Source organism: Cuculus canorus, chromosome 1, assembly GCF_017976375.1.
Source record: "Cuculus canorus isolate bCucCan1 chromosome 1, bCucCan1.pri, whole genome shotgun sequence".
Lineage (NCBI taxonomy): Eukaryota > Metazoa > Chordata > Aves > Cuculiformes > Cuculidae > Cuculus > Cuculus canorus.
The window spans coordinates 201,626,219-201,645,601 of NC_071401.1; the positions used below are offsets into that span (position 1 = coordinate 201,626,219).

At 40.5% G+C, this 19,383-nt stretch overlaps 1 protein-coding gene across 4 annotated transcripts; it reads right to left on the reverse strand.

The window, feature by feature from the left end:
- Nucleotides 1-16: 16 nt before the first annotated feature.
- SEC61A2 (SEC61 translocon subunit alpha 2) lies at nt 17-17,136 on the reverse strand. Of its 4 annotated transcripts, none has more exons than XM_054070290.1 (13): nt 16,976-17,133; nt 15,348-15,415; nt 14,472-14,539; nt 11,502-11,567; nt 9,618-9,696; nt 6,319-6,450; nt 6,065-6,174; nt 5,340-5,493; nt 3,601-3,761; nt 2,388-2,585; nt 1,977-2,168; nt 1,771-1,847; nt 23-1,110 (listed from the first exon to the last, which is right to left on the reverse strand). In XM_054070290.1, exons 5-13 carry the CDS (start codon nt 9,676-9,678, stop codon nt 924-926), a joined length of 1,272 nt encoding a protein of 423 aa, XP_053926265.1. In that variant the 5' UTR covers nt 9,679-9,696; nt 11,502-11,567; nt 14,472-14,539; nt 15,348-15,415; nt 16,976-17,133; the 3' UTR covers nt 23-923. The 4 variants fall into 4 exon arrangements, with proteins under 4 accessions (XP_053926246.1, XP_053926276.1, XP_053926265.1 ...); XM_054070279.1 differs by having other exon boundaries at nt 14,451-14,539; XM_054070271.1 differs by lacking the exon at nt 14,472-14,539 and having other exon boundaries at nt 17-1,110; nt 16,976-17,136.
- Between the last annotated feature and the right edge of the window lie 2,247 nt (nt 17,137-19,383).

Consider the following 19,383-nt stretch of genomic DNA (forward strand, 5'->3'; position numbering starts at 1 on the left):
AGAGCTTAATTAAATAAGTTTATTGTCTAACGCTTACAGTTGTTACATTGCCGCTGGAAAGGGCGACAACATAAATAAAGTTTCTGCAGGTACTCCTTGTTCCCTGCCTTTCCCTTCTATGAACACTGCTTTGGGAACCAGGCCTCATTCTTCAGACTCACAAAAGCAAAGTGGACATGAATTTCAGTGGCACAGTTTTCACAAGTACATGTTTAAACAAAACTACTGGGCTGAGCTGCTAGCATGACAGCAGCGACCACACTGTCGCATAGGAGGCCCGGGGCAAGAAACCCGAGATGCCCCAGGCCCTGCGATGCAGCAAATCCCCCACAGAACCAGTTCACAGGTGAGATGAGTATCAGTCTCTGGTAAAACGTTTGCTTGTCCACCCTTAGAGCCAAGAGAAAGGTGTCTGGGTGGAGACACCACAACGGAATAAGAAGTGCCGAGTTCACTGATGGGGAAATGCACATTAAAAAAGTATAAAAAATTAAGGTAAAATACAGGCTACAAATAAACTTTGTCAAGAATACTGGCACGTGGCAATCTGAACTCAGATTTATTTTTGTTTTCCTATTAAGGACAGGGAAATAAATTTAACGGTTTAATGCTGTGTGCAAAAATGTTTACGGATACCAAACTGATACATTGTCCCATCTCACTGTAGTGTTTGAACAGCAAGGTAGATGAATTGGTTTCCAGCATTACAGGCAACACTAGATAATACTTAAACAAGATAATGTAAACTTTATTCTTAAGGCAGCTGGTACTAATGCTGCGCACAGGCATTGCTCAGCGCCCATTACAGTCATGGGACACATAGCACTTTAAAACAAGTAAAAAGAAAATAGCATTATTGGACTAAATGACGCGTATTGTCAAAATACTTTCCCTTTCACACAAACCATGAAATGTTTGGACATCTAGAAAAATAATGCACCTACTCCTCCGACTTCAGCCTGTTCTTTTACAAATATTTCAAAATACTGATAAATAATAGTGACCGCAAGCAGGATGCCAGTGCCGGACCCAATGGCTCCCAGAAAGTCAGCCAAAACCGAAAGGGCACCAATGCACAAGCCACCGAATGCAGCTGCCGTAGGGATGTACCTGCACCGAGGAAAACAAAAAGAAAAGGAAAAAGTATTCATAAACATGAACTCTCATCGAAGGATTCTAACAATACATTTGCTACTAAGACAACTAACCAGAATACTGAGCAACAAATCTAGTGCTGCAAATGCAGCTCAGCCATTAGCGCTCACCATCTTCCATATTTGCACAAAGGAGAAGCCAAGAGGAATAATAACTAATAGGAAAGCTGTGAGAATAACTGAGCACTGGCAAAGCCACTCAACTCATAGGATAATAACGCTATATATATATGTGGTACAGAACAACTGCCTTGACTCAAACACATAAATCTACCTTTCAATACAGGCCTGCAGGCTTTGCATACTGTGTAAAATACTGCTTTTGTAGCATCATCTCAGTTCAGTAAATTAAACGCCTGTAAAAATCAAGGTATCTTCCTTTTACAAACATGGAAGAGACTCAACCTGAATTCCCTCATTACACCACTTAAACAACAGATGCTACAGGTTTATCTATTTACTGCTGCAGGCATCTCTTGCACTACTAGGAAAGGTGACAGCTGCATGGGAAGATTCTTGACACCAGCAGTGGAAACAGGTCTCAGATTCTACGAAGAGCACCTGCTCCAGTTGATACCCTCAGCACTCAACCATCCGGAAGTCAGCATTTCCTTACCTGTTGAGCTCGTGAACCATTGAAGTATCCCTGTGGCCTCTCATCACCATTTGCTGTTCTTTGAGTTGCTTGGCAACCTGCAAAACCCATAATTTTATGAAACTGCTGCAGTGTTTCAGTCACTTCATACTCACTCAGAGTAAAAAACAATCAGGTAGCAACCAGTCAGTTCTAAAACATTTAGGCATGTTGTTCAGAACACCTACGTCTTTCGCTGAGGAGCCAGACACCTCAATCCAAGTCTTTGAGAAGAACGCACAGGATCCCAACATAAATATTATATAAACTATGACATGGACGGGATCCTCAAATATTGCACCCATGGATTCTGGAGGGGATAAGTAGTAGCACAGGCCACCGACAGGATAAGAGCGAGCAGGGCCACCACCACTGACATCCTAAGAGAGAGGAAGAAAAAGGCAGTTATTTCTTACAGGTCTCTTGCTTTCCTATCCTGTATTTATAGAGGAATTCCTCTTCAATGTTTGAAACAGCTTTCATATACAGATGTTAAAAAGGAAATACTCCAGTCTTCCTCTCGTTACATACCAAAGATTCACAATGAAGTAATACATACAAATAAATTTATGCGATTAAAAAAGTGGTGAAATACTTACTGCCCACTGTCCTAATAAGTTCACCAAAAAGTTGCCACTAAATCGAACAGACAACATCTGGGAAATGACATAGAGGTTGGAAACTAAGGCAGACTGCAGGATGATGGGAATGTTGGAGGTATAAAAGAGCTTGATGGGATAACTACTGTACTGTCCACGGTATCGAGCAGACTTGATAGGTAAATCAACACGAAATCCCTACAAGAAAGAACACAAATGCACCAGTTTATTTCCATGACAGAAGGTATTTTGGATATGCGTCCAAAAAGCTAGTTCTGAAGATAAGAGTTTTTGCAAGATAAATGCAGAGTGCAACGTCAAGGCTTTCTGCAGCAGTCTGGGCTACAAATTCGAAGGATTTATAAATGTTCCTGCTTAGTTATATCACATTTTTTTTACATAAACATTTTCTCTCATCCACTAAATCATATTCCTCAAAAATACACTTTAGAGAAGAGGCTTTAGTGGCTTTTAATTTAACCAGCCAGTGACCAGCAGATCTTTGTGCAGTAAGCCCAGCCTTCTGTTTCCTGGGGCAGACTCCTACTGGAGTAGACCGAGGAAAAGCCACATGGATTTAAAAACCAGATCATTTCTTTCTATGCCAGCACTCTGACTCAAAAGCTTCTGAAAATAATTAAAAAAAAAAAAAAAATCACAGTTTAGACATAGGCACAAAGATTTTTTTAAAAAATAAATCGCTGTATGAATGTCCTTCAGTGTCCATTCTAGTAAAAACATAACATTTAAAAAGATAGTAGCTATGTATTTCAAGAAAATTATGGAAAAAACAGTAAGTTACACAGTAATTACACAGTTGTTTTCCAGAACAATGCATGCTCCTAAAAAGCACCCCTCTTTAGCTCTGCCCAAAGGAATTCTTTTAAGTAAACTCCAAGTATCCAGTCCATTACTTGTGTGATACAATCACTGCAGTTCCAGCACTCATTTTTAGTAAAAATACTCCCCCAGTGTCTATAGCATTTAATGGAATGTGAGATTATATCACTGAGGGCGTCTGGCTGCAAAATTCAACAGCTGCACTCTCACAGATGTCTGTCACTGCAACAACACGGAAAGAGAGAGTTCCTAATTCAAAGCTAAGACACTCCAGTTACTTTAGTTTAACCTCTGCGTTTTTCCCCAGTGTCCAGGGTCCATCCACTTTCACCTATGCAGCTGCAGAGCTACGGGCAGGAATTTCTCATCTTACCTGAAAATATATGACTACAGCAAATACAAACACGGTAGCAATCAGATTCATGAGATTGGGCAAATTCTGTCGGTAAAAAGCTTCCCGCAAAGCCCGGACTTTGTCAGTTCGTGTAGCCAGAAGATGAAACAATGCAATCACAGCACCCTCAAACTCTGTTCCTGCACAAAGGTAAAAAAAAGCAAAAGAAATTTTAATTTATGAAGAACATTTTTAAAATAGGATCTTTCTTTTGAAAGTTTTAGGAATGACACATCATCATAGGTCAGCAGAACAAGGGAGGTGATTCTGCCCCTCTATTCCTCTCTTGTGAGACCTCATCTGGAGTATTGTGTTCAGTTCTGAAATCCTCAACATAAGAAAGATACGGGACTGTTGGAACAGGTCCAGAGGAGGCTACAGGGATGATCAGAGGGCTGGAACACCTTCCAGATAAGGACAGGCTGAGAAAGTTGTTCAGCCTGGAGAAGAGAAGGCTCCGAAAAGACCTTAGAGTGACCTTCCAGTACCTGGAGGGGCTACAAGAAAGCTGGAGAGGGAGCGTTTACAAAGGCTTTTAGTGATAGGACTAGGGACAATGGGGATAAACAGGAGAGGGGCAGATTTAGACCAGACATTAGGAAGAATTTCTTCATAATGAGAGAGGTGAGGCACTGGCACAGGTTGCCCAGGGAGGTTGTGGCTGCCCCATCCCTGGAGTTGTTCAAGGCCAGGTTGGATAGGGCCTTGGGCAGCCTGATCTCGTGGGATGTCCCTGCCCACGGCAGGGGGTTGGAACTAAATTATCTTTAAAGGTACCTTCCAATCCAATCTATTCTATGATTCTATGACAAAAATCAGATACAATAGGACATAAATCCTGTCACAACAAATCTATCTGTCACTGATTGTACTTTAGTGCAAACCAGAACATGAAAAATACAGGATTCTGTTTTAGCTTGCAGAATGTAGAATAATCTACATAATCCCTGGCTGAAAAAAAGTACTTTTTTTCTTTCTTTTCTGGGAGCAGGAGGATTTCTTCAAGGAAGAAATAATAAACAGCTTCAGAAAAGCAGTAATAAAATGCAACAGAAAGAACTACTAAAAATTATGTGATCATCATTACTGGATGATCTTTAAGGTCAATTCCAACCCAAACCATTCTATGATTCTATAATAATGAAAGCAAACTAGAAACATGGCTCAGGATTTCACATGCGTGAAAGTTGTTAACTTCTTGACACAAAAAGGCTGTATCTTAGCTCAGTATTTCCAGGGGCTTAGGACACCAGATGTTGTCAAAGCTTTGCTGAGGAATGAAGAGACAGCAGTCTCTGAAGAATCAAACCAGCTTAAAACAATTTGGAGGCAGCAACTGTAAAAGCATCCTATAGCCACAAACAACATTTGGATCATAAACAACTCAAACGTACAGAATTTCCTATCATCTCTTTCCATGGACTAAATGATGCTAAAACAAGAGTACTTCAGTTTGGAAATCCTAAGCTCTTCAGTCAAGGGGCTTCAAGTCCCATTTTAACTCTTGCAATCAAATCAGCAAAGACATATTTGTAGGTTATTCACCTTCACATAAGTCAGACACCATTTTCATCATCAGTGTTAAGACAACTGACTTCAGGAGTGAATCATCACACATTAAAACATTTTCTTAATACCCACCTAATAAACATCGGATGGTTTATGTACAATATACGCACACTGAAACACATTGTAACCAATGATCATTGCACACATACCTCTGCCAGTGTTGATGGTAGTGGGACTGAAAGCCTTCCAGACGATGGTTTCACAGATATTGGTAGCAATAAACAGGGAAATACCAGACCCCAGGCCGTAACCTTTCTGTAGCAACTCATCTAACAGCAACACAATCAATCCAGCAACAAACAGCTGTGGGAGAAGAAACAAAACTGAGCTGAAACAAAAATAAATCAAGGATTATGTATTAATTCCCTGCTTCAGTATTTTCATCACGTTGGAGAGTAATCAACAAGGTTTTCATCACCCATGCAGTATTTCTGCCCCTTCACACACAACCTAGCAATGATGTCTGTGACTTTCAAACACTGCTGCTAGCAAACAGGTAACTCAAAGAACTTTTTTTTCTTCTTCAAAAAGTGTTTAATTTTGTGCATTTACTGCTCTGCTCTACAGGACAGCATCTCAAAGCTGCATCTATGCCATTAAGTGACAAGTCCTCCACGATACTGAACAGCAGCTGCTGCTTTCAAAGTCTACTAATTCCTGTATTTAGAATCAAACAGCCACTCCTATCTGAAACATTTTTGATATTAACTATCCCAATTTTCACCTCCTCTATGGAATATTCAGAATTTCTCATATATAGACAGATATAAAGGATGATGTTTTGTAGCATTAGAAATAAAAGGCAACCAGACATAGAAGGACTTTTCTGGTACCTCAACAGCCTCTGTTACACACAAATTAGCTCATTACAAACCTGAATTATAATGAGAAGACAAATTCCAGCACCCATTTCAGCAGGATCTCCATACATTCCGGTCATAACATACACAATGGCTTGCCCAATGGTAATAATCATCCCAAATACTAAAACAAGAGAGAAAGCAAATCCTTTAAAAAAAATCTGCTGATTTCATCTACCAAAGACATCTTACATTTAGCATACCTTAGGCAGGCTGCTTTCTCAAGAATAAAAATATGCTTATTAATTTTAATTGGGTCACTGCTTACATTTCTGAGCTCCATTGAACAAGGCTCTGTCTTTTGGAGTGTCACCAACTTCAATGATCTTCGCTCCAGCTAGCAGCTGCATGATCAAACCAGATGTCACAATGGGCGAGATACCTAATTCCATCAAAGTACCTAAGCAGGAAGGAAAATTAATACAATTGCCATTCAAACATCTCTCCTACAGAATTAATATTCTGAGGACATGACGTCTTTTGAAAGCTTTCTGACCTATCAGAAACATTTTTCATAATGTTTCAAACATGTATATTCCAGTACAGGTGTGATCAAAACAAAGATCATTATCAAAGAGAGAAAGAAGGCTGCTGTGTTAAAACCTGTAATTTTGAAGGCAGCATGAAAAACCTATATTGCTTTTCACATCAAATATTTTTCTGAAATCATGCTAATGCTAAAGGTCAACGCGCACTGAAGCTCAGCTTTTTGGCATATCATATCAAGGAACCATTCACCGTAAAGCACCTTGTCCTTGGTTGTCTAGTCTGTTGTGCTGTCATGTTTTCCAGAAGCAGCTGATAACGCTGCTCGTGGAATCACCGACTCCAGTTAACAGCACAGAAGCTAAGGATTAAACTAGTTCTTCACAAAAACATCACTAAGATGCTGTACTCTGCCAACTCACCCATTGGTGCAATGTCACTGAGGTATCAACTTCCAACTGTATCCAACTTCAACAGGGTGATATAACTTCATAGAAAATTACTGCTGCAGCACATGGGTATATATTCCAGAAAACCTGCCTATTCTTCCCTCCCAATCATTTCACCTGGTATAATAAAAACTGGGGCATCACTCACTTTGCTCACATCCTCAGACCAATGTACCCGCAACACCAGAGCTACCACCTGGTATGCTAAATTAGAAATGTTCTCAGCAAGGTCTTGTTGAAATACTGAGACCTGCTTGAGTTATAACGCAGTGTGGGAGCAGAGCTGAGCATACACAAACCAATTAAACTCAGGAAAATAGCACACCTCTTGCCTGTACAAAATACTCGCTCACCTCGATACAGAAACATTCTTCCACATCATCTTCTCAGAGCAAAAGCATTATTAAGAGATTACTTTTTGAAATTTAATTTGTCCTCCAGCTAACACCATGAAACTTTCTCCTATCTGAAGACACTGAAAACTTACAAAACCAAACTGTTGAAAATGTGGATCATTTATCAAGTGATAAAATGTTTCGTATTTCCCAAACTGGAAACACAGGAAAACCTTAAAGTAAAGAAATTTGGGTAAGGACAAATTTTACAAGTTTAATATTTGGTTAACCAGATCAAATGACTTTATCACCATCTTTTACATAGTCATTCAAAGGACATCAAATTTTTTTCTGATGTTAATTCACAATATACACCAGGGAGATTCAAGGGAGCTATGGCTATAAACTGGAGAAGGGCAGATTTACACTAGAGAATAAGGTAGGATTTCTTCACAGTGAGAGTGGTGAGGCTCTGGCCCAGACTGCTCAGGGAAGTTGTGGCTGCCCCATCCCTGGAGGTGTTCAAGGCCATGTTGGATGGGGCCTTGGGCAACTTGGTCCAGTGGGAGGTGTCCCTGCCCGTGGCACAGGGGTTGGAATTAGATTAGCTTTAAGCTCTCTTCCAACTCAAACCATTCTATGATTCCGTCAGTCATTTATTCAGAAACTGCTTTTGGCAACTTCTGCCAGTCATTTATTTCGAAACTTTGAGTTTCATGTGCAGCCAATGGTATTGTTATAATGGTATTGTTATAATACCATTGGCTGTCCCTTCCCTCTTACAGTAAGGAAAAACTTACTATCCACTCCCTATCAATTCTTTTCCAGAGATGAAGATGTAAAAGACATTTGGGATATGCACATGTGAAGGCAAAGAATCCTTATTTTTTAGGATCTCTTCCTGTAAATTAATATCTACCTTAGATTCTCCATAGTGCCTCTTCCCAACTGGTTTATTTCTTTCAGTTCCATTCTATCCTTTGTGACGTGGGAGATTAGAATGGCATGCAATATTCAATTTGTGGTGCGTTACAGATTTGTACAGACAGCTCTTAGGCCATTACATCCTTCCTCTTGTCCCACAATAGCTTAATTTCCTGAAGAGCCTTTAAGAAGTAATGTGAAGTTAACAATGTATTTTTGAGCATGTCTGCTGTTGTGTGGAGTCTTCTCTTCATTTCTGCCTAACTACCAGAGTCCTCATTTCAGTTCGAATTTCTAAAAAACTTAAGCATTATTTCACTTTTTTTTTTTCATATTTTTTCTGCTCTCAAAATGAAAAATATGAAAGCATTATGGTCATGGTTATAACATGGCTCTGTCATACTTGCATCTCAGAGTCTACACACCGTTCAGTACTATGTTAAATACTACATCACCTCTCACGGAGATCTTTACTTCTTCATCAGGAAGAAAATTAGGTCAAAAATTTCAGTCTTTACCTCACATGCTCCAATGACATCTAGTCAGTTGACTTAACGATAAAGGAACTTTCCTACTCAGGCATTTTGTTGCCTTTACAGTCTTTCTAGTCTTTTCTTGGCCACTGTTACCATTCGGTCTGGGCAGTGGACAGCACATTCATCACACTGTCACACATTCTGCAGCAGAGTTTGAAACAGCTAACTTATTCACCTTATTATCTTCGCTGGTGTGACAGATATGCCATTCCTATATAATTTTGACCTTCACATGTGAGTGTTCCACTGATCTCCTCACTTCCAGTCAATTTCCCATTATACAGATGAGGTCAGTGTCTTCACGTAGTCACGCATGCCAGGTCACTCATTTTAAGTTTCAGATTTCTAGCATTAGTTGAAGTCATCTTATACATTTGGTTGTGATCCACTTGTCCATTCTAAAATAAGTTAGTTTGGCTTTGTTCTCGGCTTTCCCACCTGCAAAACTGCTCCCCCAAAATGTTGCCAAAATATCATAAGATGTAACTGAGTCGCACATGTAAGGTATTTTCTCGTCAAGAGTCTCACACTGCACATCAGCACTGTTCATAAGCAGTAGGGCAGAAGATTCCCCATCCCGTATATTAATCAGAAAGACACTGTTCTACAATTCAAATCGGATTCATCTCAAAACTTAAGAATCAAGATTAATCTTCCCTGCACGTGACAGGAACCCCCGTTCCTAACATGCAATAATCCTCAAGTATCAGTCAATTTTAATTACATCTGTGTTAAGAACTTTAGAAAGTGGTTCAATGTGACATCTCGGTTGTACGAAATGTGACAGCCAACTGTTTTTCTCCTGCTACAAATCAGTGAAAGGAAAAACCCACTGACCTCTGTTTGACGCAAGAATGACTCGCATCCAATAGAACGGATCTGCAGAATCTGAGGACATGATTCCAAACAAAGGTATCTGTCAAAGTGCAAAGGGATGTTAAGTAGATAGACAAAGAAAGCATGCAAAAATCAAAAAACCTTAATGTGCAATGATTCAACAGTTACAAGGTTTAATATAATTTATTCCAAGTCTTGTTTTTTTCAATTAAACCGGAGCATACAATAAGAGATACTGACACCATCTATTTTAATCCTCCAACTGATGTATGACTCAGAGGAGTAAACTCTATAAACTAAGACCCTTCTACAGGAAAAAGCAGAAACACCTAGAAAGAAGAGTCTGTGCATGTAAACCAGATTACTGAAATTGAAGATGTAAATGCCTGATTTATGTGAATCCGGAGCACTACACCTCCCCAAATCATTAACAGAACAGGGAAAAATATTAACTGATGTCACATTACTTTTTTTTCCACCATAATTTTTGCAGCAATTTTGAGTTTAAAAAACAAGCAAAAACTTGTGTGAAACATCTTTGAGAAGACAGAAGATCGCAGGTTTGGGATTTTTTTTTGTTTTTTTCGAAATGGTCCTAAATGGATTTTCTTTTAGTACAAATTAAAGACAGAGCATAAACCATCATGCAAATACCTTCCTCCAGCAAGTTTAAATATTCAAATTCTACTGCTGTTTTAAAACATATTCCCATATGGAACTGTCAGAGATAGACAAGTTTATACAAAACCTCCAGTATTCTACATGTGAATACTGAGGGATTTTGAGCTCTTTAAAACTTTCATTAATCACAAAACCAGTAGAACAGGAATCCAATCTTGTAGATTAGTTCCTGAAAACTCTAGTCCACACCATCCGATTTCCATATTCAGCTACTGTAATCTCTTGTATAGATTCAAAATCTTAATTATGGACATATCCAGCAGCTAGGAAACCCAGATAAATTACATCCTCTTTGAGTTCTTGGTATCATTCCCACCTTCCAAAAAAACAGGTAGGTACAAGAGCTGGGTTTTAGTCTTTCAATAATCTTTCAGGGTTGTAAACAAAACTTATTAAACTACTGCTCCACAGTCTGGAATGGGTAAGTTGATAAATGTAATCTAAAAATTCTGATTCTGCAGATGTGCAGTTCATTTTAAATCTTACAAAAAAATAAATCAAGTAATACATAAGATTCTTATTTTCTGCAATACCTAAGCATTCTTTTAAAAAAACCCACGCTATCTGTTTACAACCCAAGTACAGGTTCTAGGAACTCCTGCAACTATAAGTAATAAAGATCACATAAATGTTTACAAAGACCTGTATTTTGGAGGGAGCATTGCTAAAATCTTTGCCAGTATATGCACAAAAAAACAAGTTCTAAATGTCAACTTCAGCACCTAAGAAAAACATTTTTCTGCAGTATTTACAATCCACAAGCTTATCTAAGAGGAATCGGGTAAACAGACACTTCTATTTCACTTTCAAACTTGTCACTGCTAAAATTTACGTTTGACTATGAAGAGAGGGTAAGGAATGTAAAAAATCGCTCAGTTTGTTTATACTACTCAATGAATGATTAGCTTGGCTGTTTACCCTGCAGCCAGTACCATTGTTTGACAGGACTCTTAATATAAGAAGAAAAAAAAAAAAAAACTTGTGTTTTAAACTAAATAGAAAGCATCAGTTTCAGAAAACATATACTCAATAATAAAGACTAGTTCAGAGAATCACATTTCTTTAACTTTAAACTGTTAACCATAAAAATACATAACTGAAACTGGCAGGTCAACGTGAAACAAGAACTTCTCACACTTCCAACATGTGATTTAAGATGTAGAAAACACACATTTTCAGAACACAGAAAGCATCAATACCTACCTGGCAGCATACCAGGAAAATGAAGAGTGTGATAGCCGTCCATAGTACCTTCTCTCTGAACTGGATCTACAGAACAGATTGTAGAGATTAATGCATTCATTGTATATAAAATTTTCCATGTAGTTGCACATTTGTACCAAAAGTAGTATCTTTCTGAATTAAATGCAAAGATATTGAACCAGAAGGCATAATTTCTCAGAATTTATTTTTCATATGATTTCAGATCCGAGAGAGAGAGAGTGTGCTTGTCATAGGCTTCTGCGTAGTCCAAGAAAACGTATATGGGATCTGGCAGAGAGCGTAGCTGAGATTCAGTCAGTAGCACATGTTTCATATATAGCATTTGAATACAGAAAAGCATGGCCGAAAACATGGACACAAAAGAACAAACATGAAAGATTAATGCAAAAAAACCCCAACCCTGTATTTTCAGTGATTGGTGCTCTAGGCTTCAACAGATTGGAGGTACTGTTTTGCAGGGCTGGAAGTTATTAAACTAAAGCGCTACGAAGTTTTTAAAGAGATTTAACTGCTGTAAAGACAAGTGATAAAAAAAAGAAGAACCACGAGATTTGGACAGCTAGTCAAAATATTTAGAATTAAGTTCTTCAAAAAGGGTGTTGGAGGAATCTTAAATTCACCATTGTGTTCAAGGACAGAGACCATAAAATAATCCTTAAAGATTCTTTTTTTCCCCTCCAAACTATTTTATTAGTGTAGATTATATATTACTTTTAAAAGAATGTCAGTTCGATGGTCACTGAAGAGAATCTAAAGGTCACAACATTTGAGGCAACTGGAACTAGTGCCAGATGCAAGAAGAGCAGAATCACAAGATTTAAGTTTGAACCAGAGGATTATTTGAAGCATGAGACAGAAAGAAATGCACTTGAAGAGACCAGAGAGAGCTAAGATGCAGTGTTACATTCAAGTTCCCACCTCTCCTCCATGGACCATAAACACTAGGATAAGTGTGTTCAATGTAGGCAAGAATACAGCAGGTACTAAAATGTGACATGAACTAACATGTAAAATAGATACAGCAGAAACACAAGCTTTCTGCCTCTTTTCACCAAATCTGCCTGTAGAGAAGTAACCCGAAAAACGATTAGTGCCTGGTTTTATAGGTAATGAAGACTCATGAATGAGAAACTACAAACTGATGCAGCAGCAGAGCTGCTTGGGCAAAAAAAGCCGGGAAGTCAACTGTACTCTTAGGAATGAAAGCATGCACTGGCTTAAGAGCAAAATAATGTCAATAATTTAATTTATTTACCGATACTACCTCATACTTTTAGAAGAGGCCAGATGCTAAAAATACTTACAGCACAAAGTTAAAAAAAGAAAAATAGTGACAGCAGCAAACAAATTCAAACAGTATCTTGTGTTAGTTTATGTAGTGCTGACCCACTTTCCCCAGCACTGTTTGAATTCTATAATTTAGATTTTAAGTGCAGAGTTTTAAAAAGAAAAACGCGTAACGAAACCATCTCTGCAGCCCAGCAGTTAACCCAAGTTTCTGAGGCACCAGCCAAACTCTCCAACTGCTCTGACTGTGACTGCAGTGAATATGAGCATTAGAGAAATTCTTCCTCACCCAAATCAGTTATTCACAAGGAAAACATCCTCTGATTCAAAAAAGGAAAAAAAAAAAAAAAAGAGGCATGCAAATCCTTATATCTGGAACAGCAAAATATAGATCAGTTCCAAAATATTCCAGCCACAACTGATACCACAGGGACAGTACATTTCATCACCTGATCAGATTCAATTGAACATTTTATTCCCTTGACATTTTTCTTAAGATTTGTGAAAATGAAGGGACTTAAGCATCATCTTCTTGGTGTTCTGAACAGTGTGTGCTACTCAGAAATATCTGAGTATATGAGGGAAATATGAACTGATACAACTAACCACAGAAAGTAGTAAGCTTCTGTCAATCAAGTGGGCCAAAATACAAAATCCACACTCCCTATGATAGAGGCAGCCTGCTTCCCTCCTCATCAATAACAGCAAAATGATTCAGTGAGAGCCCAACTGAACCAAAAGTTCATTTTCTTTTAACAATCAATGCAAGTTTAGAGAAAACAGATTTCTTGTCCTGGCCTTAACCAACCCACTGAAATCATCACTAACGATGTCTGCCAGTGACAAGGAAACAATAAATAGCAAAGCATTACAGTCATATAGAACAACCTAGGTCACTTGATAGACTGCATGCAAGCAAGGAACATAAAATGGTCAAAGGCTTCTTCAGTCTAGGAATGATGTTCCTGGTTATATTTTCACTTCAAATTTGTACAAAGCTGGCAACCAGCAGTCATCGCCTAGACAGCGACCTAGATTGTAATAATGACAAAGCGACCCAAATAGTGAGGACAGAAATCCTGGCACCCCTCTGGGCATCCTTCATCTGCTGATTGAGGGCATGGGCAGATTGAGCCCCTTTTCCTCTCTGACAAAGAGAAAGGGGGAAGGAAAAAGGAGAGAAAAATCACAGCTGTCCATGAGCTTTACAGAAACAGGAATATCTGTAGATTTGCCTTCGCTTCCTCATCCCATCCACTTCACTAGACTAAAAAAGGGTGGATATAACCAATTAATGGCAGATATACCATAAATCAGCACCAGAAAACTCCACTAAGGTTCACCACTGCATGAAGAAAGACAGATATCTTCCACTCACATCTGGTGCACTCAAATCTTAACGCATGGCCTGGCTCAGGAGAGTCCTGCTCTGAAGATGCCTCTGTCTGACCAAAATAAAATGTTTGGAAACCTGTCCCAAGAGGGAAAGATGCCAGAAAGCAACAAGGAAAGACAGATGGAGCAAAGAGCCAAGGATAAATCCCAATCACTTTAAAAATCAATTCCAGAGGGAAATAATCAGCTTTTACTGTATCTTTTCCATTCAATCCAGCAAGCTCAGCTATGGGTACCGGCACAAACCTCTCTGCATCCAGTCCTAACCTTCAGGAATCTCTCATCAACAAAAGAGGGCTCTCTCTGATGGTGTCATGTTCACAGCTCTGCATTTCCTTTTAAGAACATAAAAATCAACATTTAGCTCTTGAGGAATTTTCATGCCACTCCTCACAATGAATATTAGATAAATTTGTTAATCTAACCAGAACCTTTGTCACCTAGGTGGATGCGTTTGTTTGAGTTCAGGAAGTAAATACTGGCGGGTGGTTAGATGGGGTTTTTTGGACAGGGCAAGTGTCTTCCTGATCTGCAGAAATTAATTAATTCTAATCTAGAAAATGTGCTGAGAAATGCGAGGAGCTTCCAGGGCTAGAGGAACAGAGATCAGCTATAAATCAACTACATCACACACTACTTTCCCACTTGATCAACGTGAATCACGGCCACGGGAGTGGAAAATGTTTTGTGGGAAAGGAAGAACTGAATTTGTGGTTCCCAAATTACAGCACAAGCCTCTTCGAAGTAACATACAATCCAGCTCAAAGCCCAGAGTTGTGATCGGTACTCAAAGTGAAGGCCACAGCTGTATCCACGGGGGGGGAAAAAAAAACAAACTTGAAAACTCTGTTGTACGTAAGAATAGATCCAATCACATGGAGCTGAAACTAAATAAACTTAGTCTAGAGATGAGACTTTTAAAAAAACAGTTAACATAATTACCAAGCGGGACAACTTATCAGAAGGCTGTTAAGAACTTATCATCACAGTAATCTTTTACCTTAATGTGAATTCTCCCTCCTCTAAAGAATATATCCTACTTTAAGGCCCACTGTCCATATCTATATGGGAGTGTGGACTTGAATACGACAATATTCTCTTATCTGTGAACCAATAAAAGGAAGAACATAACATAGCACTCACTTTTCTTTCCGGTTTCTGGATTTCCGGTAACACTGCACAGAAGGGCTTAATAACTTCTAAAAATTTTACTGTTCCAGAAAAACAAACACACGCACACACAAAAAAAAAAAAAAAAAACAAGAGAGAGAAAAATAGATTAATGAACCTTCATGACCTTATAAAACTTCATACAACTTTATTTAACTACTAGGAGGAGAAATAAACTGTAAATAACACTTAGGTGAATTACTTCATCAACACACACTCTAATTCAGTGCCTGAAAACTAATGCCTTCTTAAAACAGTTGAAAACGGGGACAAACTGTTCAACGATTCTTGTTCTAATCGAATTTGGTCCATCCTTTTTTCCACAGCTGATATCATTTTAGATGAAAAGCAGCACCATATATATCACCAGAAGTGAACTAAATTGTATCCCATCTAAAAATAAATGACCTAGTATCAGCCTGTGCTAGTTAAATACAGAAGCAAAGGATAAAAGTATCCAAGTAGAGATTGGTATCTTGTGATTTACAGAAGTATTTAGCTGAGAAAATCATTCAATCACTAAAATATGTTTAGAAATCATCATTTAAATCACTGCAACACTTCTTATGATCAGAACTTTGGAGGATTTAACTTTTGATGCTTCTGTCCCGTTCCTGGAGGTGTTGAAGGCCAGCTTGGATGAGGCTTTGAGCAGCCTGGCCCAGTGGAAGGTGTCCCTGCCCATGTCAGAAGATCGGAACTGGATGATCTTTAAGGCCTCTTCCAACCCAAACTATTCTATGAATCTCTATCTCTCTCTTCACAGTTTCTCCTTTAAATACACAGAAAAGCTAAACACTTTGAGCTCTTTTTCTGTAAAATAAATAAATAGATAAAACAAACCATTCTATGATTCCATATGTCTCTCTTCACTGTTTCTCCTTTAAAAATGCAGAAAAGCTCAACGGTTTGAGCTCTTTTTTTTCTGGGAAAATAAATAAATAAATAAATAAATAGAGAAATCAAAGCACTTGGTGTCTTGGCAGGTTTGTCCTCCAGAACTCTTACATTACTCCCAGACAGACGACCACAGCACACAATCATCAGTACTTTTTCGAAAAAAGCACATTTATAACACCGCAAGCCAAATTAAGTAACATTTCAGTCAAAACGCCATGCTGACTTGAGCGCTCTGCTGTGCTGTACTTCTCCTTTATGTATCCCAAGCCCTCAGACAGCTCACCAGAAGACAGACTTCGCTCCACGGAATTATAGAGCAGTTTGGGTTGGAAGGGACCTTAAAGATGATTCAGTTCTAACCCCCTAAGATGGGCAGGGACATCCCACTGGATCGGGCTGCTCCAAGCCTCATCCAACCTGGCCCTGAACACCTCTAGGGACCGGGCAGCCAGCATTCCTCTGGGGAATCGGTGCCGGTGCCTCACAGCCCTCACAGGAAAGCATTTCTTCCCAGTGTCTCTGTCACGGGCAGGGAGGGCGTTAAATCACGAAGGCGAGGGGTTGCACCGCAGCCCGGCGCACGGTGGTGCCCTCGCCTCCGCCTCTCAGGCTGCCGCCCCTCCGCCGCACGCCGTGCCCGGCCCCGTCACTGGCCTCACAGACGCGAAGGCCCCGCTCCCCGCCCCACGCTCCGTACTCACTGCCCATGGCAGCGGGGCCGCCCTCCCGCCGCGCCTGCAGTCGCCGCTGTCACGTGACCCGCACGCCTTCAGCCGTGGTCGCCGCCGGTACCGTCACGTGACCCGCGTGTCCCAGCCGCTGCCTGCGCCGTCACGTGACCCGCCCGCCTCAGTCTCTGCCGCCGCCTCAGCTATCACGTGACCCGCGTGCCTCAGCCTCTGTCAGTACCGCTGGCTGCGCCGTCACGTGACACACACCCACCAAGCCGCTGACACCACCGGTGCGCCTCAGCCGTCACGTGACCCAAGCGGCTCAGCTGCTGCTGCCCCCGAGGCCGTCGCCGTCACGTGACTCCCGCGCATGAGGCCTTGTCGCTGCTTCGGTCGTCACGTGACCCGCCTGCCTCAGCCGCTGTCCCCGCAGCTCCCGCTCCCGCACCGTCATGTGACCCGCGGTTCCACCGGGTTGCTCAAAAGACTCATCCAGCCTGGCCCTGAACACTCTAGGGGTGAGGCCGCCACAGCTTCCCTGGGCAACCTGTGCCAGTGCCTCACCACTCTCATGGTGAAGAAATTCCTCCTAATGTCTGGTCTAAATCTGCCCCTCTCCAGTTTAAACCTGTTCCCCCTCGTCCTATCACTACAAACCTTTGTGAACACTCCCTCCACAGGTTTCCTGTAGCCCCTTCAGGTACTGGAGGGTCCCTATAAGGTCTCTGAGCCTTCTCTTCTCCAGGCTGTAGCAATTAATTTCACCTGAATAGTCTGACAAATGCCTACCATTAATTTTCCTAGCATCTTAATGGTAGGTTACAATCTACAAGTTAATAGCTGGGTTAAGAGCTGAGTTGCAGGAAGTTTCTTGTAATTACCCTTTTTCAGATTTTTAGCCAAACTTACCTTAAAAGTTCCTTAAATTACAGGTCGTGCAAGCTTGTTTGCTCACAGCAAACCTTCCTGGCCCATGTTTTGGTGGCTGACAAGTGTCAAGGACATTTCTTCAATCCATACTAACACAGATGCACCACTTCAGGTGTACCGAGGAAACATTACTGTGTCACCTACAAAGTGTCTCCCCATGATGGAAGTAAATCAAAATACATTATTATTTTCTTTCCTCATTCCAAATGTGGTGTTCAAACATTTGCACCTTCAAAATTCAGGGTAATTTTTTTTATAGTCTAAAATAACATCACTGTTAGGAAAATACTTATTGTTTTCCTGATGTTTTTTTCTTCTCTTCACTGAGACTTTCTGATGTCTTTAATGAACTGCTCAACCTAACACCTTATTCCTTTAGTGTCTTCACTTTTTTGATTCTTGTCTTGCACCTCTCTCTGAAAATCCTGAGCATTCATGCACAATGCCTGTCACTACATCTGTATCTTAGTCCAGACACCACAATGCTCAAGTGCCATAACATTTCCTCTCTTTCTAGTTCACTTTTCGGTTATCTAACAGCATATAAAGCTTCACTTCTTGTTTTAATGACCCATAAACTTCTCCTGTCCACAGACTGGAATGTGTTCTGTTATCCACTCACTCAACTTGTGCACTGTTTCACCTGGCACTTTCCTGAACTAAGTTGCTGTGCATACACAAAACTCGCTCCCACTGTCAAGCACCACTCTCAGCTGCAGCTTTTGCAATTTCTGCTTCTCTTTCCTGAAACGCTTTTCTGCACAAGCGATCCAGCACTCAAGCAGGGTTAACACGCAGAGCAGAGCAGAGCGTGCAGCCTGAAAACAGCGTTGCGTGCATCCAAAATCAGAGGGAGAAATGGTATTGACTCCAAACTCAGCAAGTGCTTTGTCTTGCTTCTAGTAGCCGTTAGCTTACATGGAAGAGCAGTGTTCTGCAGGAAATCTGCATCAGCGATAGCAAGGAGAGCTGCGTTGAAGCTCTGCCTTCCTTACACTGGCATCCCTGGGGGCTCCGTGGCACAGCAACACTGGCCTGGGGGCGTTTAGCTGAGCAGCACCACAGAAATAGCTGTCTCTCCCACTGGGAAGATAAAATGGGCTCCAAACACTCCAAGTGTCCTCTTCACTGTGTTAGATAACCAAGCTTGCACAGCCTTATGTGAGCAGTGTGTAACAAAGTTATGTTCAGGCCATGTGAAACTCCACATACTGGGTCTGTTCTTCCCTTGTGTGTATTGTGAGAGTGAAAAAAAAATGTGGGATTATGTAACCATCAGCTTCGGGTGAAGGCTCAGGATTGTGCTCTACAGCTTCCTTAGTTTACAGCTGCAGACAAAGCAGCGCTACTCTTTGGCTTCCTTTTTCCAGCTATGGATGTAGAGCCTCTTTGTGAGCAGAGGATCAAAAGAGAAACTGTACAAAAGGTACCAAGCACAACACAAGTGCCCGTTTGGTCAAAATGTCTGACAAACTGAATTACAGACCCCAAGTACTGTATCCAAACAA